The sequence below is a fragment of the Neodiprion virginianus genome, chromosome 1, assembly GCF_021901495.1.
Source record: "Neodiprion virginianus isolate iyNeoVirg1 chromosome 1, iyNeoVirg1.1, whole genome shotgun sequence".
NCBI classification, from domain to species: domain Eukaryota; kingdom Metazoa; phylum Arthropoda; class Insecta; order Hymenoptera; family Diprionidae; genus Neodiprion; species Neodiprion virginianus.
The window spans coordinates 8524434-8552187 of NC_060877.1; the positions used below are offsets into that span (position 1 = coordinate 8524434).

The 27754-nt window shown below is 38.9% G+C and overlaps 1 protein-coding gene across 1 annotated transcript in view; it reads right to left on the reverse strand.

Annotated features, from left to right (window-relative positions):
* LOC124298502 (suppressor of lurcher protein 1) overlaps positions 1-22380 on the reverse strand; it is a 370352-nt gene extending 347972 nt beyond the window's left edge. Inside the window, exon 1 of the mRNA XM_046750604.1 lies at positions 21218-22380. Coding sequence (XP_046606560.1) covers positions 21218-21265 — 48 coding nt within the window. The 5' untranslated portion in view covers positions 21266-22380. The remainder of the gene's footprint in view (positions 1-21217) is intronic.
* Positions 22381-27754: the final 5374 nt, after the last annotated feature.

A 27754-nucleotide genomic window follows, 5' to 3' on the forward strand; every position in this document is an offset into this window, starting at 1 on the left:
TTTAATGACTGATCATAGCTAACTCGCGGAGCTCGTATTATGCATTCATGGAAGATACTTTGAAGGGAATTCAGACGGAAAGAACGCTAAGCACTTTCGCGTCGCTGAACGATGCCGATTCCTGTTTCTGCACCGAACGAGCGGTACGAAGTAACGTCTAATAATCGAATTAATACCCGGGTACATCATGCGTTACATGCATTATTCAAACACCCGTGCAACCCTAGTCAATTATTTTCGAAAATTGTTGGGCTCTCTGTTGACGACGTAATCGATACGTGGATATTCGATGTCAATTACGGGACGGCTGTGCGCGATGCAAGGTACCTGATTATTTGGCAAATTGGATTATTTCATGCTAAAAGAAAACAAAAAAAAAACTTGGATATTGTGACGAATAATGTATTACCGATCGATATTATTCCGACAACAGAAGAAACTACCAGAGAAGATTTCAAAGAAGAATTGCCAAAAGTGTTCCAATTCCAATGGAAATTCACCGAAAAAGGACGAATTTTTTTCACCCACTTTTCTGCCTGCAAATATTCTAGAAAAGCAAATCACTCTCCTTATCAGATTCCTTACAATCAATTATGAACTTTGCAGTTTCGATATCCCTTCAGGCGATTAATCGGATTGATGATTATTTTGCGGATCGACGGAATGCCGATACGCTTGTACCTGGTTAAAATTTGCATGTGATTTTTTTCTTCAGCTAATGAAGGGTGCCGCGAAATGCGAAACGGCCCTCGCCCTTATAAATAACTTTCACGTAGTCAGCAGCCCTCGAGATGGTGGTGATATTGTTAAACTTGCAAATTATGTTAATTCACTCGAATAAATTCTCGCACAGAGAAACAATGGCAACAGTTATTCAAAACATACTTCTCACCTTCGTTCGGTACATACCGTGCGGTTTAACACCTAAAATAACACGGAACAAAAATGAGAATGCATTATAGTGCAACGTAGCGAATTATCGTAGCAACGTTTCACGTATATATAGGTGTACAATAAATACATCATGTAAAACGTTCGTACTACGATGAAGATACTGCAGAAATTTTATATGTTTTAGGTAAGAATATGCTCCGCGTAAATGTATATATATACATAGCAAAGGCAAAAATATGCACCCGGAGTGCATAATTAATCAAGCCTTTTACGTTACGTGGTGGTCTGAAAATAAAATAGTTTACAGCTAGGAATACGAAAAAGATAGTGAGAGAAAAGGCCATGTAGGGAGAGAGAGAGAGAGAGGGAGAGAAAAAAATAATTATACGCTGAAGCACTAAAAAGTGTTCTTGCGAGTCAAACGAAATTCCGGTTGCGAGCTTTGCGGAGTGGAAATTACTTTGAAGTTTGAAAATTTTCATGTGTGTGGCGTACAAGGCGCTGCGTACCGGAAGTTGGAAAATATTCTGACGCTACGACTAATCGTGTTGTTTTAACTCGGTATCGAGTATATTTCGGTAGTTGATGACGCTAATTGTGAGACGCTATTTTCACCATATTTCATCGAGCTGAAATATTTGTTACATATTTGTAAATAAAAATGGACTCACACTTTTATTTAGAAAAGTATTTCGGGTGGTTTAATGTTATCGAAGATAGATGATGCGCCCTGACCTTTTCATCAATAATTACGAGTAAAGATATTCAGGACTTTTGTGATCGTTGTTCTCTTTTGAAATTCGACTCTTCGAGGATAAATTTTCTGGTTTCGTTTAACCGACGTGGAATATGAGGTTGTCTACGCACGTGATCGTCTGTCTGCTATGCAGTGTCCGGGATTCACGCCTTGCTCAACACGTCACTCGGTATATCAAGCTTTCCATGTCAACTGAGGAGCCACCTTTTCCCTTCAATTACCCCGATACGAACGTGTCGAGAATTCGCTGCTTCCTAGGAAACTTTGCGCTGGCAATTTTGTCCCCTTACGAGTGAAACAAGCGAAAGTTTACTTCGTGGCATCTTGGAATTGAGTCTGTCATCAATCTGATTCACAATCCGCAGAATAGCTGTGTGAGATTTTCTGATGAAATCAGAATTCACTCAAAACGCAAAGTAATAAAAAAGAAAGTCAGAAACTCGTTCGAAAGTATATCGAAACTCGAGGACAGTAATTACCAGACTATTTATTCCGATACTGAATATCCTGCAGTTAATTAGTTCTCACATTTTACGGATCAATTAGCTCTCAATATCGTATAAGTGAAGAATATTAGTCACAGTATGCGCTCACAGCTTGCAGTTAAAAATGTCAAGATTACTGACTGACAATGAGTAAGCACTCGGTCATTGAATTTTCAATCCCCATTTATACCGATCGATAATTACAGCGAGTCGGGTGCTTGGATCATATATAGATTTGTGCAGATCTGAATATGTCATATTATCAATGTAAGCGTGAAAAATTAATCACCTCATAATTGGTCCGCCAGATTGCTCTGTTTGCTCTCATTTGCATCGCGTAGCTATTCAGAGCACCGAGTGATTTATTTCTACCCGTGTTCGGTTGATTACGCTTTACTTTTTTATTATTTAATTTTTTCAATCACATTTCAATCAATCAGACTTTTAAAAACTTGTTTATATGGGACGAGTGGTTGTTATTAACAATGTCTTAAGACTGCTGGTTAAAAATGAGATAAAAAATAACCTCAGCTTCTGAATATTTATTAGATCTGAACGATACGTCAGTCTGTGGGGGGAAAAAAACGCTTCGAGAATTTTTCTCCTTCGTTCTCGTCGAAATTGCAAGAAGCTTATTCGTCGTTAAGTTTGTTACGAGCTTGCGCGAATCCAGAACGTTAGAACAGCTTGACTGGGGCGCACAAACAACGCTGCTTACCGGTCAACATCAAGAGCAAAGGTCATTGTGGTTGTGTAAATACCTAAACACATAGGTACGTATACATACATCACCACGTGCCGTTCGTACGTGTGGGGTAATTAGCTGGGACAAAAGCTTCGTGCCCACGAACGTACGAGCAGCTCAGAGCTGCGCCCTCTCTGCTCGTGCACCCTTTCAAACCTGCAGCCAACGAACTACGATCTCATTTTAGAGACCAGACGCGATAAGATTACAACGTAAAATTAATATTGTTCCAGAGAATCGTACGCAGCGATACAAAATTACCCGTTAATATTACCGAACAAGATTGCAGAAATTCACACTCAAGCTGATAGCACGGATTGTTATAGAAATATTTGCAAAATTTTCTCAAGCTTCGATTCGAGTGTCTTTATCGAAGGTTGAAACATCCAGGTAATTTGATAACTGCTCGACAATTTTGTATTTTACGATTAAAGAAAAAAAAAAAAAAAAAACGACTGAAGCAACTCGACGAGCATATTTACAAGGGCAAAAAAAAGAAAAAAGTTTTTTGTTTTAAAGATTCGGCAGAGAGAATTTAGTCACATTTCTCTTGTGTCGGAATCTTTAGGTTAAGCAGGTCGCTTTTTTCTTTCTACTGCTCGTCAATGTTTAAAAAATGAAATTATTGGTTTTCAAAGCTACTTTGAGCTTGTTCCGATTCAACCACGTGAGTCTGTCAATTTATATTAAAAGTTGTTTCGCATTGGAACGGTTAATATCAATTCCAACTTCCGTGACGTCAATTTAAAATCACTGTACAGCACGATTGAAGCAAAGTAAATACTTTGTTACTACGTATCGGAATGTGCAATTTTTTCGACCGTGATATCCGGATCCTTATGCTCGCGAAACTTCCATCGCCTTGTCTATAATTTTGAAGCATCCCATTCGCAGGCAACGTCGTTGATTGGCGAATAAACTGCTTCCGGGATTCGCATTCCTCGTTGATGCGACCAGCGTGAGTGAAAAAAGCGTTGATCGTAAAATTGACCACTGCCGACAAGTTATTAGCAGTTTCGATGGGAATTTCATTACACGCCTAGTCGAGAAAGGAAAAGGACGCGTGATCACCGACACACAGACACACGCCAAGAATCCTTACCGCCCACGGATACGTTCCCCGCTGCTGCTACCGACCGTACTAAAAGCACGCGAGGCTAATGCATTATGCATGATTGTAATCACGTTAGAACTACAACACTCTGCATCAGGGTTTATTATATTATCGTATGTACGGGCATTGCTCTTATAGCCACGCGTGCTCAACGTGTGCCTTTACCTAATACTTATAACGACTCTGTACACATGCGCGACAAGTGTGAAATAAATCGTAAATAATCAGATACTAGCATTTACTACGCGACGTAAGTCGCGATTTTCCGGACCGAGTATAATTTATTTTTCATTTTGTGAAATCAGATTTTCACTGACGAGGAAAATACCCGGAGTGGACCTCATCGATTTTGTACATTCTGTGACAATATGTTGTAGTGAATCAAAAGTATTGGACACGTATTTTTTCACCAGCCAATTCGGTCGTTTAGAGGGTGAAAATTCAAGTTACGATAGAGTCAAGTTTTGAAAAAGCAGAGGAAATTCCGAAAGATAAATTTTGGGTGGCGTAAAATTCCAAAAATTAAAATCTACTCACACAGCGTAGTTTACTCAACGAATCGGGGCAAAAAAATTAGAAAAAAACTAAAAATCAGAATGACCAGGATTCCGGTAGAGGACCAGTAAAAATATCGAAACTCTAAAACAAAGAAAGTTCCGATTGGTGAAATTTTACCAATCAAGAAATTCACGGAACTGAAAATCTTCGATCATTCGGAAATTGGATGTTTCAGATTTTCAAATTTTCTCATTTTTACCCTTTCGGAACTTTGAGCGTCGGGTTTAGAACGATTCGAAACTGTGATCTTTCCTCAAAGTTTGATTTCTTAACTATAAGTGTCGCCACCAAAACACTCGGAATATGGCGCTTCAGAACTTTTCAAATTCGGAATTTCGAACCCGCCCCTTTAAGTTCACCGCAAAAAATCGTTGTCCATTATGACCAGACGATAATATGCGCAGTGTGTTTCCCTCGGGGTTTGTATCCTTTGTTTTTTCCGGGAGTGAACTTTGGGGATGATCCTTACCTCTTGAATCATTGAATTAGTCTGTAAAAAAATACATGTCTGACGTTTTTTACTTTCCTTGTCGGTTGTCTTCTCTTTTTCTTTTTGCCGGTGCGGAGAAACATCGCAGCGTCGCTTTGGAATCGTATCGTCAATTAATCCCTCCCCCCCCCCCCCCCCCCCCTCATATACCAGTACCTGAGAATTAAGGGGCAATCGAAAAGCGGGTTTGCAAATTTGCATTTCGTTTATATTCAACGACGTTATCTGAAGAGAGGGGCTGCTGTCGCCTGAAATTGACAATACCGATTCAAGTGTATAATCCTTTCGAAATACAGATCACTGCTTTTAATTTATTCTAACATCATTTTGCCGCCCCCCTCCCCCCCTCTCTCTCTCTCTCTGCATTCGCGTTTTTTACCCTACCGTTAAAACGATTCAAATTAGTGGCTTAGCCGCTCTGACGGGTATTAAATGAGGCTTCGTATAAATGAGAATATGCTTCATCTGGATATACTTAATACAGTGAAATTGGAATGTACTTGAAAATATCTTTGGAATCTCTTGAATTATTCCGTTTAAAGAGGAACCAGCGTGTTCTTCAACTTTTTCCTTGTCAACATCAACGTCGAGAACAATTAAGACAAGGTTTTTGAGTATCATTAAGCATTACCCGTGCATTAATTGAATCCGTTTCGCTCGAATTTACATAACCCAATAAACTTTTTCAGGCACGATATTCCTCGTGGAATTAATATTTCGACAATATGATACAAAAAATGTGGTAGTTCTACCACCTAACCCCCCCCCCCCCCATCCCACACACAGGAACGTGAAAAATAATCTAAAAATCGTAAAATCGGAAGGGAATTTTCTGTTTAGATATTTTTTACCATCGGGAAGCAGTCTGCTTGATAAAATAAACCGACATCTGTCACCGACCAGACGAAAGAGATCAAAATCAGCTCAGCAGGGAAGAAGTGAAAAGGAGCAGGAGAAAAAAACAAAAAACGACGCGTGAAGAGCAAAGTTTGGCCAAACTTTTCGCGTAGTCAAATTTAACCGTGGGAACTGAATTCAACGCTGGTGGGTCGCGACGTGGTTCCAACATTGGAACCGGTTCGCCCGAGCAAAAAGCAATTATCGCGTTGGTCAAAGGAAAATTGGAAATTCTTGTTGTTCGGGAACTGTATCCGCACACGATCCCCGGCTGTATGGAAGCCCGGACTTCGGACGCAAAACTTGCGACTTGAGATTCTGGAGTGGTTCTAGAGGGTTATTGATGTCAGTTGCCTGCAGCTGCATGTAAACATCCATTTAACCGGCTCTGCCTGGAGTGCATGACGGTGTTATATCGCATGTTTGAAAACACTTTGCGAATCTGCATCACGTACGGCTGCAGCTCCTCCACGCGAGGTTTCTGCCTTCGGCTTATCGCCTGATTGATATTACGTTCATTCAATATGTATCTCGCTGCTGCATGTGTGCATTTCTCGTTTAATATCGAAACTAGGTTCGGAACATGTTTACTTTTCGAGTATTCGGGCAGGCTCAAGTTTGTCATGTACTGCAATGGTTGATCTTTGGAAAAAGTGGTTATTTTGCGACTTTAAGAATGGTTTAAGTTTAGTCAACTATCAATACAAGGTCTGCAATCTCGGATTTTGTAAATTCAACTTCTTCGGGTATTTTAAAAATGGTAATTTTTAAAAATGTTCATCATTTCAAAACACGACGATAAGTGCGAGTTAGCAATTTGTGAAACCTCTTTCCGAAATTAATCAAGGAAGAAAAAAAATGTCACCTAATAGTTTTGCGATCAATTTGATCAGCAGTGATTTTTTTTCAATTATCTTATATATTGATGAGTTTCGAGAATTTTTTTTTACCACGAATATAAATTGAAACAACGTTAAGCAAGCCAGACGAGAAAAAAAAGAAAAATGACTATTGTTTTACTTCTCCTTAGTACGAGATTTCATATGTAAAGATTCTTAGGTGAAAAATTTGTATGAATGTTCATCACATTCCGGATTATCGACAGAATTCTTTGACGGTAACCGATCGTGAAACGTGAGGTGAACAGGAATTTCGGGTTCACAAGTCACCTGATAATCCTGTGGAAAAAACCTTTCTGGTATAGAATCGTTTTGAGGATAAGTATAGTACGTGTTTGATCATGAGGTAGACGATGGCTGATTTGATCATATAATGACACTATATCAAACTAAATCTATATGTACCAAAAGAAAGTTTTAATGTTTTTGGAATTTTCGTTATTAAATTTCAATATCTAGGAACGTCGAATATATACAGAAATTTTTTTTATTTTAAACTTGAGGTATTATTATATATAAATTTTAATAAAATTATATTTTAGACAAAGGCCATTAGCTCCAGGAATATACATTTTTTTGGTCATGCATATTGATAGACAATCAATGATTCATTCGATACAGGTATAATCAAAGGATGCTGAGTCATTGAACAAGAAGAAAATAGCAAATTTTAAATTAGAAAAAAAGGCCCCGGATTTTTTTTTTCTTCTATTTTGGAAATTATGGCAATGTAATGACGAACTTGTTCGACATAGATCTCAACAACTTGTACCCGGTGGTCAAAAGCCAAAAAAAAATAATTAGTGGCTTGGGAGTCCGTCATGTCCCACGTTCCCCTAAATATTATTATGCACGTAACCGGTGCGAAAAGGAATTGATTCTAAATTGAAAACTTTCAGCATTTCGCACCTCATTTACTTTCGACTGTAAACGCCGTCAGGCTCGGCCAAGATCGAGGGGACTTTGCGAGTTGTCTTGAAACCTGCACAGTAGGGAGACCCGGCGTTAATTAGTAATTAATGAGTTATACAAGAATTCCAGTCTTGAAAGATTTATTTTCAAACCGAAGTAATTTACTCGCCTTATTATCGTTGCGAAGAGTAATTTCCAGGGCATATCCCGGCATTCTTACGTGCGTATATTGCACGCCTGTGCGTAACCTTTTACAAGTACAAGTCAACGCGATATAATTCACATAATTCGTGAATTCATTTGAGCGTTCTTGAAGACAGTTTGCTAATTGCTAATTATAATGAAATTTTAGTGACGAAAAAAATTAATCACCCCGTTACGGGCGTTCGTTACGTGAGTTATTCGTTCGAAATGTTTGTTTGCAGTCTCGTATTTGTCGTGAAAATACGGATTCTCCGTTTGATCGTTATTTCAGGTCTTATTTTTCTCCAAGTTGATTTCATTACAACGCAAATGAAACCGCGAAAAAATAAATTAAAGTTAATCAACTTCGGATTGTTTCAATAAAGCATAATATTAGGATAACAATCGAGGTAAAAACGCACGTTGACGTGGACCTCAGGAAAATGAAAAATTGAGAAGATCACTTTTTCACTGAGAAATTTTTTATTCCGTGTAAAGCAGAGCCTTCTTTTTTTTTTTACTTTTTTGCTGCAAGATCGACGCAAGCTGATCTCACGATGTGCGCGCCTCGAAAATCTTATCACGTCCGCTTTGAGGTGAACGCTAATATTTTTATCTTCATGAATCGTGTAAATATATTACACTTGGAAGTTTGCAGTGCAAGAGTGATGCGAGGCTTGGATTCCCTTCCCCTTCAAAGCCCGATACATCTCTACCGGCTTATTAAAAATTGATCGTATACCGCTATAGTTAAAATCGTTACACTCAAGTTGGTTACGGCGTGCAAAAAAATGAAGAAATTAAAACCTTGATTCGTCGATATTAAAGTTTTCAATTCCTGCCGATTGATGAAGTAGAACGTGTTTTGGAAAATTTGGATTGACGCACGTATCGAGAGTTACGCATTACCTTTATGCGCCTATAAAACAAGTAAGTTTCCTTACGTCATGTCGGATCGAACTGATGTATTAACCCTTTCGTATAAAATTACAGCTTCATTGAGCAGGCTTGCGGGTGTGGAATATTATGTAATATAATATGCATAAAAGTATCTGAGACCAGAAAAATTTCCCTTAAATTATAGCTACAATTTCAGAAGCGTTTTTAACTCGCGTAACTGTTACTTGATATTATATATAGATAGATCCGTCACGTGTCGTTGGTTCATATTAAAATATGAATATTGATAAGGCGGGTATTAAAGGTAAACACATTTTTCTTAATTAAGAGCATAAGAAAAGTGACGGGCTCGTGCCGAGGGTTCCAAGTATGGAATTCGGAGCATTTCTGTTTTCCAATACGAAGTTGGTAACGTTAAAATGTCGACACGTTCAATCATAAAATTACTATTTCGCTACTTTAGAATAACCGAAGAAGGTGAATTTACCAAATCAGAGATTTTCGATATTGCATCAACGGTTTACTTAATTCAAACTAATCTTAAAGTGGCAAAATAACCACTTTTTCCAAAGATCCATCATTACAATAATGTAAAAAAACTTCAGTCCGATGATATACCAGCGATTCACAGTCCGAAAAAAATCAATTCTGCGCCAATATCAAGGTACCTGCATAAAAACTGTACAAAGACGTTAACAATAAATCTCGTCGATTTTCCCGATCTTTCAAAATGGCACGCGACTCCTCAGTCGAGGGATAAGCTCGAGACACTTCCGTGCAGATTAATAGCCGCAAGCCTGAACGTACACATAATCTGATCCACGCGACAGCGTAGCCTGTGAACAATACGATCGCGTTATAGACGACTAAGTAGACAGAGGAACATGCAAGAGTAATAAAGCGAGAGAGCGGCCAATTAAAATTTGCAGTATCTCCGAGTTGAGCTTGCGAAGAGGGAAGAAAAACGTAACGTAATGAAAAAAAGAAAACAGGAAAGGAATTAATGACGTCAGTGAATTCATATCCTCCACGATTTTACGTCAGAATTTCAAGCCAAGTTTTATTCTAGATATATGTTGCAGTGTACACACAATATTTCTGTTTCATAATACTCGTACTGTATGGGAGTTAAATGTCTGCTGTGTAAACGTCGTTCCACTTCTGCAGAATTATATGTTGCAAATTTCATATCAATTTCTTTCTCATTCAGAAACATCCGTACTCAAACAGCGATATTTTTCTCTTTGATCTCTACCTTCGTCTAAATTTGTTTTTCATCCAACCCGAGCTGCAGTATTAAGTCTCGACGATAGGGGCTTTCGCGTAAAGTGAAAAAAAAAAAAAATAATAAAAAAAATAAAAACAGTACCTCGCTCCATTCGATCAGAACACAAAAGAAATTTTAAATTTTCACTAATATCCAGCAAGAATCTAATTATCTTGAGAAATGATTTTTAGAAGGGGAAATTGAAAAATGGTACAAAGTGCCTGCCGAAAACATATTTCAATCTTTTTTCATCATGCAGAATCACTCCTGAGAAAGTCGAGTTGGTGTAACCATAACGTAGCTGGATACAGCTTTGAAATTTAAAAGTATCAAAGAATGCTGAATTAATTTTGATTCGACGAACTCGCTAGATTGACTTTAATGTTCAGTGAAATAAATTGACATTTTATTCCACTGCACATCGCCAAAAAAATCTTCGGAATTTAACCTCGTTGTAAAACTTCGTGCAGGGACGATGTATCCGTTCGATGCGAATCAAATCCAACATATTCGAGTAAATCGAATTTACGCTTCCGAGATGCATTACAAGGAGAAATGAATATCCAGATGGAAAGTACTTAGGCGAGAAATAAATCCCCAGACTGTAAGGGCGTTAGGGATCCCCGGAGAATCAGCTTCTCTACTTGGATCTAGCCGCAGGGGATCCAACGGATACAGAAGCGAGCAGATACGCGGAATGAATTACGTGCCTTCGGTGCACCCTGATATTTTATATTCATCCTTACATTAAGCGGTTGAATAATAAATACACATCTCGTTGCACGTAAGGGATATAGGAGGCATTTATACGAGGAGTCTAGACAACACGGTGGGTGGATTTATTAATAGTGGCTGATGCGTTGTACCTTTCATGGCCCTCCTAATACCCGCCGACCAACAACCGGCGACTTTTTCCTTTTGCGCGAAGCTTCCTTGCCAACGATAAATCTTTCAAAAAAATGTTGGTGTATAATATACATACATATATATATATGTATATCTGTATGTATACATGTATGTATGTGAACGCACCGACACACAGACGATGCAACCTTAGGTACAAAGCTTTTCAAAGGCTGGATCTTATCTCTTTGCATGGATATTGTGCCAGGCCTCCTCCTCGCCCCCAGCCTCTGAAGCCTTTTATATTTTCTAACTTGATCCTCATGCCAAATATATTACTTATATCCACCGGAATAGTTACCTTGAGAAAATTTATGACAGAATTTATCCACGACACATATAATATGCATACATGACACGGGCGTGTAAGCACGAATATTGCGATACGCGGTCTTTCATCAATAACAGCTGGTCCGGGTTATTAAAATTCCTGCTTCGCTTCCGATTTGCTCAAAGAAAACCAGCCCCGTAAATCGATCTATTCGTTCTACTCTGTCAATTATTGCGAATGAAAAATTTTATGCGATAATAAATTTACAATCTCGCTGAATATTTTAACTGATATTTTACTCATTTGATTCGATGAGTTCCGGTTCTCAGATTTTCTGAAAAAAATTTAAAAAATCTACTACTCAGATTTTAACAAGAATGTACTTATTTTTTGCCTTTATCTTTCATTCTCACTCTCTTTATCTCTTTATTTCCAAATGTTTCAATAGACTGGATAAATATGTAACGTAATTGTGCTGTAAAATATATAGAATAAAGTGTAATGTATAATTATCATCCATAACTATTACGAATAATAGTTTATTGTTAATCTCAAACTTTGCTGATCCTCTATGGCTGGATATCAGTAAATTCTGATAAGTCGTTCGTAAAAAAATCGTCTGATAGATTTTAATTGCAACATTCTCATCAATTGTTGTTATAAAATTTAAATGTAATCGAAGTGAAAGATCACAACGCTGTTGAAATCAATTTATTGGATGAGTCGTCGTGAATAAATCACGTGTCAAAAAAATCTGGAAAAATTCAAAGTTCATCCTTTCAACATGTACTTTGATTGGTCGTTAAATAATCGGGTCGATTCTACATCCAAAGTATTCCTCCCGGTTTGTCAAAACTTTCTCCACATCTGATGAAGATACAAACGCATGTTTGCAACCATCTTCAAGCACTTACCACAATTTTTTGTTACCCCCTTGTTAACAATTGATTTTTTATTCCCTTCCTCATGTTAATGTTACGTTGTCAGACCGTTCATTCGATCCGCACCTCCATCAGCGACCGCTGTCAAGGTATTTGAGGATGTTTTGTCACGCTTGCGGCATATTGCACGATGATTTATTATCTGGCCGGGGGATCAGCCGGCCATAAGCTGGTCTTCTTGGCTGTGTAGATCTAACGCCGCCGAGGCAAAGGTGCAAAGCGATCAATCAACGAACGATTAACCAGTTTTGCACTGACCCAACAACGACGTAGGGATGGAAGGGGACGCGAACCGTAAGCCAACCGTTAAATTAGCCATAAATTATAAACAGCTTAACAACTGTGATAATATACCGTCATTGTTTCGGTTCTTGATGCAGATCCTACTCGAGTCCACTGGATTCCCTTACATACTTGGCGGTTTATCATCCCTGACAGAAAACCAAATTTCAGATAATTCTGATTCGCAATTTCTCGTTATTCGTTTTCGAAAGGTTATTTGAAGACCGGTGAGTATTCTTTGTGCCAGATGTTTTACCGTTCTTCTGAATCTCGGTACACGGAGAGAAAAATCTGAGAAAAATTACCCTGCTGTTACTAATCGTGATGTAAAAGACACCTAATGCACTTCTTATTGATGCATGTTACAAAAATTACGGGTTTTTATGAAAAAAATTACTATCTCGCTTAGAAACTATGTATTTCGGCGGCACAAAATTTAAAATGTGACGACGCATTTTTCTGATGCAGCACGGTAAAAACTGCATTAGGTGTCTTTTACATCACGATTATAGTAACAGCAGGGTAATTTTTCTCAAATTTTTCTCTCCCTGTACTTTCGATAATACGATACCTCTACGACATAAGACGAGGAATAACGTCAAAATTTTTTTTCTCTAGTTTCACTCTACACACAATTTTACAATTTTATTGTAACCAGCGATGTTTCAGGATCTGCTGCGAGATCCGATTTTGTATTTAGCGTAAAGATTATTGTACCTACTATACCCACTCGACTTCCAGGTTGTCTTGAAAATATCGACTTCAAATTTGTTGAATCGTTATGTTCAAAGGAGCGATCAATAATTGTCCTCAAATTTTGCTATCGAAAAATTTTACCGCTTATTTTGGTTTTTAGCCTTGGATAAATGGTGGATTTATCAGGCTTGATAGGCAAACATGAAAATTCTCTCAATTATAACTCAACGAAGTTAAATAACAGCACCGCTCAAATCACTCGACAATTGTTTAAAAATTATCTCACTACAGCGAGTAACGTGATGTGAAAACGCATCAATTTCTCTCTAATTTCATATAATCCATCCGTACGCCAGTTATCGGGGATTTATTACATTCTAGCCACGTTTAAAGCGAACCAGACGGATATTCTATAACATAGCTTTGTGTCTCTGCACCATAATAGTGAGCATTCAATTATTAATTATTGCACGGTAATTCGCAGCCTTTGTTAATGCGGAACTGATAAGTCAATAATTGTATGGTTTTCGTTTCAGGTGAACGCTTCGTCGCATACCTCTATCGGGTTTATTAGTTCACCAATTAATAAAAATTGTGCCAGTATTTCACCTCAATTTAAAACTCGTATCGACCATGTGTTCGAAAAATTATTTCATATAAATTCTTACGCTGTACACCGGGGTCAAAATGGCCGTATGAAAATCATCCAAAATAATCTGATTTGATCCAAGATAAATAATGAAATATCGTAAAAATCGGTAATTCATACTTTTTTCAAAAATTAAACTACACTCACTCAAATAAATACCTTTTTCTCATCGCCCAGTATCGCCATATTTTTTCATTCCAATAACTGTGTCTTGAGAGTTACTCAGTCAATTTTCAGCTCATAATATTAAAAATTCAGTGAATTATGATTTCTTGAGTAGAACGATCCATTTTCCGGCATATTCAAAATTTCATTTTCCCAAACATAACTAATTCGCATTCAAATATCGTAGTTAAAGAGTATCCCATAAATGTTTTCAAGCTATCCGAATGGATATTTCCGTTTCTACGACATGATTTCTGATATATGCGGTGTATGCGGCGACCCCGCTGCGACACCAACATTATACACAAAAGTGCAAGGGTTAAAAATTAGCTGAATAATATTCACAGCTAGTATAACACGAACAAGATGAACGTGCGAAGTGTCAAGTCGTTACACGATGCATGAGATACACGCGAAAAGTAGGTATGTCATTGAATTTGCAGCGCGCCGAAGAGAATGTGAAATTTCAAGCCGAAGAAGAATGTCGGAAAAGTTTCTCAACTGTAATAACACCGTCTCGACGTCACCGAGAAAGGCTAGGCTGCCGTCCACTCTTGAAAACTACCTTGACCTCTAAAAAGTCCTTTTCAACAATTGTGTGATAAATTTCTCTGCACCAAGGCGACTGCTCTATTCGGGTCGCCGAATAAATCAGAATCTATACCCATTGTTGGTTGGTATCCTTAAAGGGGGATTCGACGCGCCACACATGCAAGAGGCAAACAGAGTTGCCAATTGAAATTGAACCGCGTGGGTATAAATTTTTTCCCCCATTGACAGCGATCCGCTGGTAAAAAAAAAAACCGACCTCAAAACCACCCTGTTTCGGTATCGCTTTTCCAAGCGGCCGGAAATTCGCAGAGTCCATTGATTTTCACGCCTATAAGATTGGGAGGGAAAAGAGAGGAAATTCAAAACGTGGGACAGTAAAACATTTGAAACTCTTTGTAAATCGTCGGTTATTCGTTATCACAGTGCCTACTCAACGTTGGGAAAGGATCTGCTGGAGAACAGCGCGTACCTCATGCTAATTTTACTCGGCGTCGCGTCGTTTGGTAGCTGTAGCATTATTAGCATGTACGTGTGTGGGGACAAGACGGGGATGAAATTTGTCTCGTTAATTTCGCAATTAACACTCGTGTTAACGGATTCTCATAACACACTCAAGGATTTCGCTTGCGCGTGATCAAAGGATCAAGGTCTCAACGAGAATCGTTTATTTAGTGGTTCAACAATTTTTCAATCAATTTCAAGTCACTCGCGGTACGTATTTAATACGTTTCAATTTCGAACGTAGGTATATATTTTTCCACGACGTTCAGGCCGGTCTTGATTCTGCAGTGTTCGAGGAAATTTCACGATCGATGAAGAATCCACCGAGCGATGAAACCCGCTTATCGACGGTCAGGTTCCAACGAACCAAGAGTATCATCCTAGAACCATCAAAGCATGCCACGACTTCCTGCCAAACGAGATTGCAGTCCTCTTTTCGCACGACGCTACGTATTGGCAACTGATTAAAGAGCGAGGGTGTCACTCACGCGAATTGGTCGTCGTTTCATTCCTGGAACGGAGTCCAGGGCTTTTTCATCGAAAAGCACCCGCGTGTGCAATTTCTTATATAAACCCAATTTCAGTTTTAGGGTATCATTTAATCAGAGAAACAGTGATTAAAATACTACCACCACGTTTCACCGAATCACGCCTCAAGAAGTCGTAAATACGAGTCAAGTTGCGGATAACCGGATCACCAACTTCTCAAGACGGTGGCAGATTTCTGTACCCGAAGAACGTCGATACGAAGACAGCACCGAAAGATGAAACTTGTAGTCCTATCGGCTCTAAGAAAGCGACTTTACTCCCTAACTCCAAGCAATACCAATTGCCTTGTTAATGGTGTATTTGACCCGTTTTAATTCATCTATTTGCAGTCATATCCTAATTACAGATTACGAACAAGAAGTTTTATTTTCTCGACCAAAAAATGATGTAACAAAATTTTGGGAATGAAATTAAAAAATTCAGCCATGCGGTCGAATCGATAAACAAGTTCTAAAGATTGTGTAAAAATTTCAAGTCGATCGGAAAAAAAATTGACCGAGGAATATGTGCCACCGGATAATTTCAATGACAAAATTCTGCCGTTTTTTTTTTTTTAATAAAACCCTCAGACTCAAATTGCTGTTGGTGTTTTCGTTTTTTATTTTTTTAAATTCCAAAAATAGGTATGATCTTAGACCGTCCAAGCTGCACCCCCACCCCCCTTAATTCATCTTTACTTTTCATCGATTTAGCTAACAAATTTCGGAATCCGTTGAAAACGAAATATTTGATCACATCCCAGGATCTAATCAGAGTTCAACATTCTTTCGGAAACTTCAACTGCAACGTTACGGAGCCGGCGAATTTCGGTGAGTTTGACGGGCGGGAAATAAAGGCGGATATCTCGATGGGAAAAGGTTGCTAATCGACTGGAGGAAACGCGCGAAAGGCGTCGTGTAAAAGAGTGTGCGAGAGGACATAACGTATCGAGCGAATGACGAGACGTTATGTTTGAGTGAGAAGCTAAGTGCTCTCCTGAGGTGACGATGACGGTGTTGAGGGTACAAATAAGTGCGGGTGTATTATAGCCATTTATAAAGCAGGGACGAAGGTGGGGGAATTCCCGGGAATCACCGCGCTAATTGCCGCGAGCCAACCAATTACATTGAATTGAATATACGGCACGTGGGAGCGTCTGGAAATTGCTGAGATGCCTCAACATCGAACAAGTATGCCCTAAGAACCTCGTCGATCGGTGCGTAGGTTTACTCTCGGTAAGTTGAGAAATCTCATTTCGCTTGCGAGTAATTCCTGACCTTCCACCTCCCAAGAACCAGGGAGATAATCTACAGTTGTAGTCCGAAAAACAACATCATCGGAATGCAAACGATACTTCGAATTCCAGCGTGCCGGCAGTTTACTGTGCTTTAGAAATCCCTGAAACTTTTCAGCGATATTGTTGGAGTACAGACGGATAATTATCTGGCGAATACTACCCTTTGCAATTTTTCGATCAAGAAATTATTCGAAAATTGATGTAACCGTTACACTAATAACAGTTATACTTCGAGATACACGAAAAGACAAACAAAATTCAATCTTCTTAGAATTTTTTTTTCATTTTTCTCGATACTTTACATTGAAAGTTGGAGAAAACTTTTGCTATCGAGAAATAAATCCAAGAATCCAAGTGTCGTGCGCAATCAGTTGAGTCGAAAAAATATCAAACAGATTCGAGCCGCCGAAATCCATTCTTCTTATCTTTTCGGAAAAAAATTGAGGCAATTTTCTCGACTACTCAAATTAAGTTAGACGTTCGAACGAGCCTCGCAGTTCTGAGCTCGAACCTCCGTAGCGAGTAAAGAGACCCACAAGGCAGAGCGAGTGTTACAAGTTCAAGTTCCGGAAAGTTGAGTGCGGATAGGTAAAATATTCGTAGTCGTACGGGGTGCAGCTACTCATAGTCTGGCTGGTTGGGTCCGCTATCACTGAACTTGCGCGAGAGGTTGAGTTTGAATTAGGAACATCCGTGTATCTCCGCATCTGGTGCCCCGAAGCCGCGTCGTTTATAAGGAGTATAAGGTACGTATCGCGTGAGGTATACGTCGAGTATATGCGCGGAATATAGAGCGCTGAGAATTTCAGACACGTTTCAACCTCGCGTGCAGCTTTTTGCTTCGCGTATATTTGCGCTGAAATGCATACACGGAAGTGTGACGTGTCGCTGGCCACAGCGGCTGCATATCTAAGCGCGAAGGTACGAATGTCGAGGATCAAAAAGTCCTTCAAGGTCCCCTGCAAAAAAAGGACTCTCATTCTGATAAACGAGAAGTATTTTTCAACGAGGGGTGATAATTCGTTCGGATTTCAAACCCGTGTCGTAATTTCGGGAACGAGGTCGAAGTTAGTAAAGTTATCGTAACGAAAAATTGGGGAAAAAATCACCGCTAGCTTAATTTCTACAAGGTTTTTCAACGAAGTAAGATTTCTGATTGCGAGTGGGTTTTGTTTTATTACGAAACAGCGGTGATTCCTTGGCACGAAACGTTACGGCAACGTTACTAACTTCGATACGATAATCGAGACTAATTAGCAAATCGATGTGGATGCATATTTTTTCGAGAAATTAAATGATCTTGACGCAAGATTCCGGTTCAACACGTTTCTCCCTTGGTCTTCGCGCGATTCTCAAATTATCATCGCCGATTTAAAACCGTCCGGGTGTTCTCGTTGACGCTAATTGCTGCCGAGAAACTGAGCTAAAATAATGAGCAAGGCCGCGTCCCCTGCAGTATAATGGCACATGTGTTCGCATGTACCGGTGTTGGCACGCAAACTTCAACTCAAACACGGTAAACGCTACGATAAACACGGGTGAACGAGTCCTCGCGGTTTCTGATTCTCCGCAAAATGGGATGGCGTGATAATTGTCGTTGAATATTATGCGCCGAATACGAGGGTTGATTGAGAGGCGATGAGCTTTCCTAGTAGGATAAAAATCAGTTATTTTCCCTCCCCTTAAACCGAGGTCGATTGCTTTCACTCCGATAACTCGGAGATCATGGACCCCCTAATATTCGGCAAGGGGTGAGTTTGTGTACTACAGATTTAAGAGCAATGAAGCAAAGTTTATTTACGAAACGGATCAGGGCACGAGGTCAAAAGCTCAGGTTTTTGTTCTTCGTGGCTAATCATCCTGGGTCTGTTAAGTTTAATTGCGCCAGCTAATTACTCCTAATTCCCTGATTCAAATTTAAGCGCTAGTACTTCCCATAACGACCAACCATTTTTATCGCCTACCACTGCCCAAACTCGTTTGTTCGTTTTAATTATCTCACAATCAGCCGAGGTGGCCGTACAGAAATGCGTCTCCGGCATTCTACCATAACAATTTGTCGTTGTATCTCACTCGCTCGGTGAATTGGAATATCGAGAATTTCTTTTCGCTCTGTGTCGATATAATAACAAATTTGACAAACATCAATTATACCTGATAGAAATGATTCAGATATGAGCGAAAAAGAGAGATTCAAGTTTCTTCCTCAATTTTCTTACACTCCACCGTCATTCCTGAATACTTCATTCACGGAGTAAAAATTTTAAAAATCATTCCTACAGAATTATTCGAGGTTATTTTTAATTGAAAAAGTTAGTAATCCCTACGAGATAAACGTAAATTAGATCATTATAGCTTTCGAAGATTTTTACTTAGAGGGACAGAGTTGGAAGTCTACGTTTCACTGCGGTGAATATTTTAGATGAAAATATGAGCAAAGAGCGTAGCATTTGAGCCGAATTCTTATATCACATGTGTTATTGCGATGCTTGTATACAACGTGCGAAGATGAAACTGACGATACGTATAAAGTCTGGAGTAGTAGGTGAGTAAAGGAAGGCTCCAAACTGGCTGGGTCACCGCAGCTATTCTAGGATGTAAATCGCGACACGTTTTCTACGCGTATCATGAATATCGCGTTGTTTTTCTGTGCGAAACGATTAGCAGGTATAAAAGTATCGCGCCACGAATCCACAAGTTGTAATAAAACATCGAACATTACGTGCCTTCGCTCTGATAAGCCTTCGGCAATTATTAATGCGGCGGCTATTTATTCACCCGTAACGTAGGCGAAAAGGAATTTTCATTGTGTATTTTTACTGGCCCAAATATCACCTCGGATTTCAAAGTCACTCAATCGCATAAGACGTGTTTACTTATCATGCCTGCTGAGTGAAGATTAATGAATATCGTTCTAACGTTGTACAAAATTCTTGACATTCATTAGCTTTCCACGAGCAAAATTAACAAGGGTCAAAAATGACTAGATGCAATTGAAACGTGCCGATAACGATTCGACGAATGATTGTATGAACCGCGTCTCGTTAATCCCTCAATTTTTTTTCAGTCCCTGTTTGGGAAGTACACGAAAGTAGGTACACGGTGAGGGTGACGACAGAGTTTTGAATGATGGGCCTTTCCCGGCGTTTAGCTGGGGGCAAAAAAGCCCGCGACACCTTCTTACGCTCCTTGCGAACGAGTCGCGACACGCTCCTTAAGGGGTTAGGTGGGTTTCAAAATTTCAAAAAATCGAATTTTTTTTTTTTTTGCTTATCTTATAATTGAATATGTTGAGAATATTCCTTTAAAATTTTGAAACGATCCGAGTCATATTCTAAGAGATATAGCCTTTGGATGTTTCACCCATCAGGCTATAACCGAGCGTGACGCAGGTATATGGAGGCAGATATATCGAGGCAGCTGCTTAGCTATTGTTCGTTTATTTTTGTGATGCGAATACTAGGCTTAGGACTTGCCGGATGTAAAAAATTCTGTGGTTTGATGGATATAAGTTCCTCATTCTTGAATGCATCAACGTACAATTTTTATGTTGATAAAATACATGAGTGCGTCATAACTGTTGCCGAATCAATTTTGTTGTCTGCTGCAAATCAAGAAAAAAAATTAACGTGTGATGAAAATAATGTTGAAGATACGACAGATGTTACCGTGTCAGGTGATGGCACGTGGAAAAAACATGGGTTTGCATCATTATACGGTGTAAGTACGATTATTTACATGTTATTTGAATGTAAGTCTTCAATCGCGTTTTTCTCGAAACTACATTTTTGAAATCGGTAGTCACGATTTCTCGAAAACTTATGAACCAATCTCTTTCAAATTTTGCACACTTCTTCAAAATAACATTATCTCGTACTTGAACGAAGGAATTTTTTTTTTTTCTATTCCAAGTAATTTTTCAAGGCCATGAAGGGTGCAAATTTTACTCAAAATAAGGGTTTTTTGTTTTCAACGCCGCCAAAAATGTAATTTTTGTTTTTTTTTTTTTTCCTTCGTCCAAGTACGAGTTTTAAACATCTACTAACAGAAAATTTTTGGTTTTTGCATTTCAGATGAATCTCTCATGAGTTATCCTGACTACGCCGAGAGAACTTTTTTTTGAGGGGTCATAGCAGACGACGTGTCTACGCCTTAATTTTCAATATTTTTCAATGAAAATTTCACAAGCTACTTAGAAAATATGTATCTTTTATGTGTTAAATTGATGGAATGAAATATTCTGTTGATTAAGTAAAAAAAAATTCATAAAAATGTACCTATTTTGAGCTTTTGAAACCCACCTAACCCCTTAAGCAATTTGATCCTCTTACCGTTACGATAGAGATGTAACACCCTTCATGCTCCACCACCGGACACATCCAAGATCCACCAACATCCAATGAACGATCTTGCCACTGAAATCACCGTCGTCACTCTATTCACCACCTTATTAAAATCCATTCCATAGCTAATATCTTCCCCTAAATTTTCCATTCGCGAGTTCGTCGCTTTTCTCACTTTCTTTGAACTTGATTCTTAAAACTCGCGACGAATGATCACGCTTTTAATTTTATTGTTATCATCGTCACTTTCATTAATGGCATTAATATTAGTGAGATTTTCACACCGTAAAATTACCCGTACCATTCATTGAAATTGTTTACATGGTTAAGATTTTGTGTGCACGAATTATAATCTCTTCTTTTGACGATACAAGCATCAGGGATTCTCAATGTCACGGATTGTGTACATCTGACGATTGAATTGATATATTGACAAACTTCGGTACTTGGTCGAGGTAACAAATATTGAATTATCAAACAAAACACTCGAAGACATAAGCTACATTTTATTTATTTTCACGATAATTTTTATTTACTTTCCACTTTTTTACGTTCGCTATAATAATTCAATTATACGTGAAATATCAGAATCGCGGGGCTTCGAATTCTCTTGAAGAGAAGAAAGGAAGAAACATCCAATTGAAAATAACGGAGCGTATATCTCTGGCCCGGTTTTACAACCCTCGTGAAAAGAACGAACCTCCGTAAATTGGATAACAAAGTTCAGGTGTGCACAACGTGTCTCAAAGGTTACATCATCGTCTTTTAGAATCGACTCAATCCAAACTCGGACTCGATTGAAATCCTTTATCCTTTCGTACAAGAAATATCTCGCTGCTGTTCGATAATTGGCACGAAGCGAGGAAATCGAACAAAATGTAAAATATTTCAACGATTTTCAAAAGTAGATAAAATTAATTAACCGAAGATCAGCGTCTGAGAAATCCCATTTTTATTTTTTTTAAATTAATTTAACCACGACCGTTTTCGTCTCCTGAATATTTATCAAATGTTCACAAAACTATCGGCCCGATTATTATCGCCACTTTCCGATCGTTGAAAATTTTTCACGGTCAATTATCACAGCACACATGGTCAGTATCGTCGGTACGACGAACGCGATGTGACACTCTCCGAGCACAAGTCCTCTCGGCGATAACCACCGCGTCACTGAACAACTCGGGCAAAAGCTTGCCGCCAGTGCCGACGGCGCTTGCGCACTTCCGCCCTTTCATACCCCGCGAATCCAGATGCCGGGTGCAAAATCGTAGTTGAGACACACCTGAGTCGGTCTCACAATCAGCGGGCTGAGACAACTTTCCCCTTCCACTATCTTAATCGAGAACTTGTGACATTCCATCACGACAACAACAAAAACAAATGTCGAAAAGGAAATTGACTGGTAAGAGTGGTAGCGTTGATTATAATAATGAGAGACAAGAAAAAAGAAAAAAAAACCAATAAAAATTTGATTGCTTTGTTGTCTCGAGAATGTGTTGCGAAAAAATTTGGTGATAATCAAACGTGGGGGAAAACTTGATAGTTCTAACTAACCTTTGGTTACTTCGTCACCCAGCTCGATTCAGGGGTAATATTTTGCAATTGGTTGTGAAATAAGGGTTGTATACTAAAGTATCGAAATGATTTCTCACGCGACAAAAATTCTTGCGAAATCCGTGATTCCTTCTCGCTAATATTAATTTTTTCACCCTGGCGAGAAAGTGAACTTCGAGTAGTGAAAATCGAACAGCGTTACGCATATTAATTCGAATTTCATGCCAGAATTATGCAAAATTTCACCCGAGGACAAACGATGAATCGAATACGCGAGTTTGTTGCTTCAATGACGTACTTTATTCACCCAGTGTCAATCGATCGATTGTCCACACAAGTTTGCGTTCTTAGGTGTTTCACAAAAAATATATTTGCTTCCGATTAAACCAGCCTGCGTGCTGTTTGATCGTAAGACGAAAGAGAGAACGAGGGGAAAAGCTGAGGGCTGATCTCGAGAAGCAAATATCAGATTTTGATATCAGATTTGAAGTATTCCTGAATTAGACACGTGTTTTTTTGATCAATCGGGCACGTTCGGCAACCGCCGAAACGTCTGTCCTGTTTGCTTTCGCACGCTTGAATAATTTCCGTCCCCGTAATGCCCTGGCATCGACAGTTTTCAGAAGCATTCACAACACTCGTACTTGTACAGCTGTACTGCTGACATCGCGATATTGCCATTCGTTTCGAGCGCAGTAAAGACACACACGTTATGTTTACATGAGTGCAGAATTAGCAAAGTTTACATCGGAAACGTGTTTCTGTGCGATTATTCGCAGTACGTACACGTTACTGTTACGTGTCGAAACACTTGCAGCTTTTCTTCAAGCTTTGAACAATTTTTACACGGTTCAGAGCAAATTGCAAAATCTGAAAAACGATTGAAGAGCGTGACGCATTGAATTGTTTTTCAACTCGTGATTATATTGCTGAGTTAAAATTATTCATCGAGTAAAAAACAAACGATCAGCGATAGTTAATCGCTGCCTCATATCGCCTCGCTACAAACGTAATCGACTGTTCTTCGGGCTTTTGTCAAGCGCAGAAAAAATTCGTTAAATATAGACATTCGCAAACACAGTGCTTACAATCCGACTGATCACCTAACACTGATAGTTGACCAATCAGATCGATCTAAAAATATTGCGAGCTGCTCGAAGATAAAATCGCGATGAATGGATAATAAGCCGGGTTCACCGGTTATGGAAATCTGAACACGTGACCGTGTGACGAGGGTTTCTGCACATGTGTACCCGTACCAGACTGATTCTTATCGACAGGAAGAGAATGAAAATGTAAATTTTTTACTGGCCTATTAAGCGTCATTGTTGCGCAGAATACGCAAGTTTATGGATTCATAAATTTTGTTTCTACAGGCTCGTCTGTTGGCAAAACAGTTTTCCGATATTGTTTCGCGAGGTTTAATAATGGTAAAATACTTGCGATGAATAACTTTTGAATTCTGTAAATTTAACGAGTCGTCGCTATTTGCAATTTCGTTTTATTCATCGCGTTATAAATACGTTTACATCATTTTTAATCTTACGTACATGAGTGAATTCATTCACAGGAATAAAACGTTTGTTGTAAATTATGTAAAAAGAAAGAATCTGAAAAATGAACTGGAACGTTATGTTTCCATGTGAGAACGAGAATGCTCGAACATTTCTTTCCATTATGAACCCTCATTATACGCCATCGCTAATTATTAACTTTGACGGAAAGGAAATGGAATTTCGGGTATCCTGGAAAAATACAATTTACCAGAAGTTGCAGAAAATTCAGGATGCTCGTATCCAATCCTCGGTTTACGCTGTTCGGTTGAAGGTACTGAAATTATTCAACGAACTCGGAGAGCCACGCAGCTAGTAAAACTTTGAAGCTTAGGCAATAATTCCAGAACAACTGAGTAGGTATATCGGGAATAAATTCGATTCCTGACTTAATTTCGCATAACGTCGGAAACCGTTGAATTCCTGTTACAACTTCGGCACCCAGAAGCCAAGTTTTCAACAGCTCCAATTTGCTGCGAGCGCAAAACGCGGTATTTCTCACATTTGTGAAGATATCGCACAGAATAATTGGGATAATTCGTTAAGCACAGGCTTTTCACGGAGCTTTTCTTGTCACGTATTTTGCGACCTACAATGGAACTCTTGGTTTTTTCACGTAAAATAACTCGTCCGTAAATTTTCAACGGTACTAATATAAAGTCCAAGGTGTTAAAGGGTCGTCGACGGTAAGAAAAATAAGTGAAAAATATCAGGCTTATCTTCGGACTATGGACGCGAGTTCACAGGACCTGAAATTCTGTGACGAGCAGCCGCCCGTTTCAACCAAAGCAATTTTCCACAGTTCGTTAACGATTTCACATCCTGCTTTTCAAAGACCGCTGATATTTTAAGCTTTGCCTTCGTTTTCACGCAGCTCTTCAATTGAAACGTCATTTTTGAGATTGCGGCAGGCGCCCGAATGTTTTCTCGGAAATGAAAGGCTCGCTCCAAATTGTATAGAAAATAAGATTTCGTGAGTAAGTATTAGTGAAAATACTCGAATAATATAAAACACTAATGGGATTGCGATTAATTATTGGAATTCAATCGGGATGGAGAAAATTATCAAAGTACAACCGGAGCTACGCTGCATCGGAAACTTTTGTATTATAAGTTTATCACTTCTTTTTTACCTTGCTCTATTTGTACGTTCTTCGGAAAGAATTTTCAAGATCGAATACTTCTGCGACCAAGCAGTCGCGCTTTATCCGTTAAGTCGATTCCAAGATTTATGGCATTAAAGCTTTCCGCGAGTTATTAACTAGAAAGTAGAAGAGAAGAAAGAAAACCCCCGTCACTCATTCTGGAAATTGACAACGCTGAGGGGAACTGTCTTCGCTCGATATTCGTCTCCATAGGGGAAAATGGAAGATTAAAAAAATTTCATTTTCGGAGCAACGACAAACGATCTCTTCGATGCAATCGCCCCAACTCATAAGATAGCGCTGCAGAATCCGACGTTGGAAAAATTTCAAGCTGGTGATTTTAAACTCGTGGTTTTGAAAATTCCCTAATCATTCGACGCCTAAAATTTCTCTCCAAGACAGTATATTTTGTACAATGTATACGCACGTTACATTAATCAAAATGCATTGAGCTACAGTCGCATTACAATTGAATCATCCAACCTGTGTCTGTTATCATCGAAACGATAAATCAATACGTCTCGACGAAGGGCCAGACGCTTCACGTCACGATTTACATTCACGTAGTTTAGTAATAATTCGTCAGCCTCCAGCAAAGGTTCGGTTATTCGCTCCCAGGAGGGTTGAACGTTGAAAAATAGATCGCACGTCACGGCCGATCATTTGTCATTGTATGAAGTATCTTCGAGCAACTCCAGTGACCAGGTGATTTTTTTTTCTCCACGGATCGATGCGGTATCATTTTAATATGTAAGAAAATTCGTGAGAGTATAGAAAAAAGTTTGGCGTACTCGCAGTTCTTGAAGAGGCGTATCATGCGAGGTTGCAGTCCTTCACGTCAGATCGGGCGAATTCTTCGATTCTCATCCTAAAGTTTAGCAGTGAATTCGCAAGAATGTTTCTTCGTGTTTATTCTCCTTGTCTGGCTGTCAGTGGTCGAGTGAAAAACAAACGCGCAGTTGGTTGCCGGCGGATTATAACGCACGAACTGTGAATCTATTAAGCAACACGTACGCCTTTAGCCTCCCTGAAACCGCGTGCTTGAACCTCAAATTCTTGGCCCACGAGTCATGGCGGTAAATTACGTTCCTGTTGTTTTCCGAGGGTCTCAGAGCATCCCCAATATTCTCACATCATGCCGAAGTACGTTTTTTGAATTCGGTTATCTCAGCCTCGAGCAAAACATTGCGCGGTGGATGAATTCATGACTCGAAAAATTTTTCGTCCTTCAAAAAGCTGAAATTGGCCCTTGTTTGTAGGGTTGTTTATACGCGTTTTGCATTTTTATACGCAGTTTCTTATCGTCTGATTTAGGTTGATTACGCCGAATAATGCATGCATAAAAAAGTGAAGATCATTTTTGTGATCGTAAGACTTGGGTCGTCGGACAAATCGAATGCCATAAGCAAATGTTTTCGTAATGATTTTTGGCTGCATCTTGAAAATCGTTCAATGATATTCTTGTTTAAATTACTAATGTTCGATAAAAGCTCACGCAATGATAATTGAGACGTTTCAAAAAGTTTGTTCTTCCAAAACATACATTCTTTTAATCCAATATCATTGTAATTGTTAATTAAACGATCAAACGAACTTACCTGTTGTGAAGTTCGATCGTAATTATATGTAGAGTCTCGTTTGAGATGATTACATTGTAGTACCGTCTACTTCACGTTAGTGTGTCACGAATATTCAGAGCTTATAAAAAAAAGAGAGCGCCTGGCCCCCTGGCGCTGCGGTTGTTCCTTCTCCAAGTCATATTGTTTAAAGTACTCCATAAGGATTGAAAATAATAAAACAAACACATTTCAATAAATAAAGGGGGAGGGAATGATAGAAACGAACGGAAATAAAACGTTCAATGGGTGGGATGTAATCATCTCAAACGAGACTCTACATATAATTACGATCGAACTTCACAACAGGTAAGTTCGTTTGATCGTTTAATTATATTACGAGTCTCGTTTTCGAGATTACATCGTAGATGTTCAGAGAAAAAATTATTTTATTATTTTCTAAACAGCCTCAGGCAACAAAAAAGTAACTTTTATCGAGACCAGTGGTCTCTCTTGAACAAGAATCAGCGGTTTTTTATTCGCTTACCTCGATTCTAACAAAATGTAATTAATGATATCTTATGCAATAACTTATAAATATTATGAGAACACGGTTGCTGCAAAGTCTTTTCTGCCCGATTTAATCGGCCGATTATAATACTCTGCAAATACCTGCGAGTCCTTTGACCAGCCCGCGGTATTTCTTATCGCGCTAAT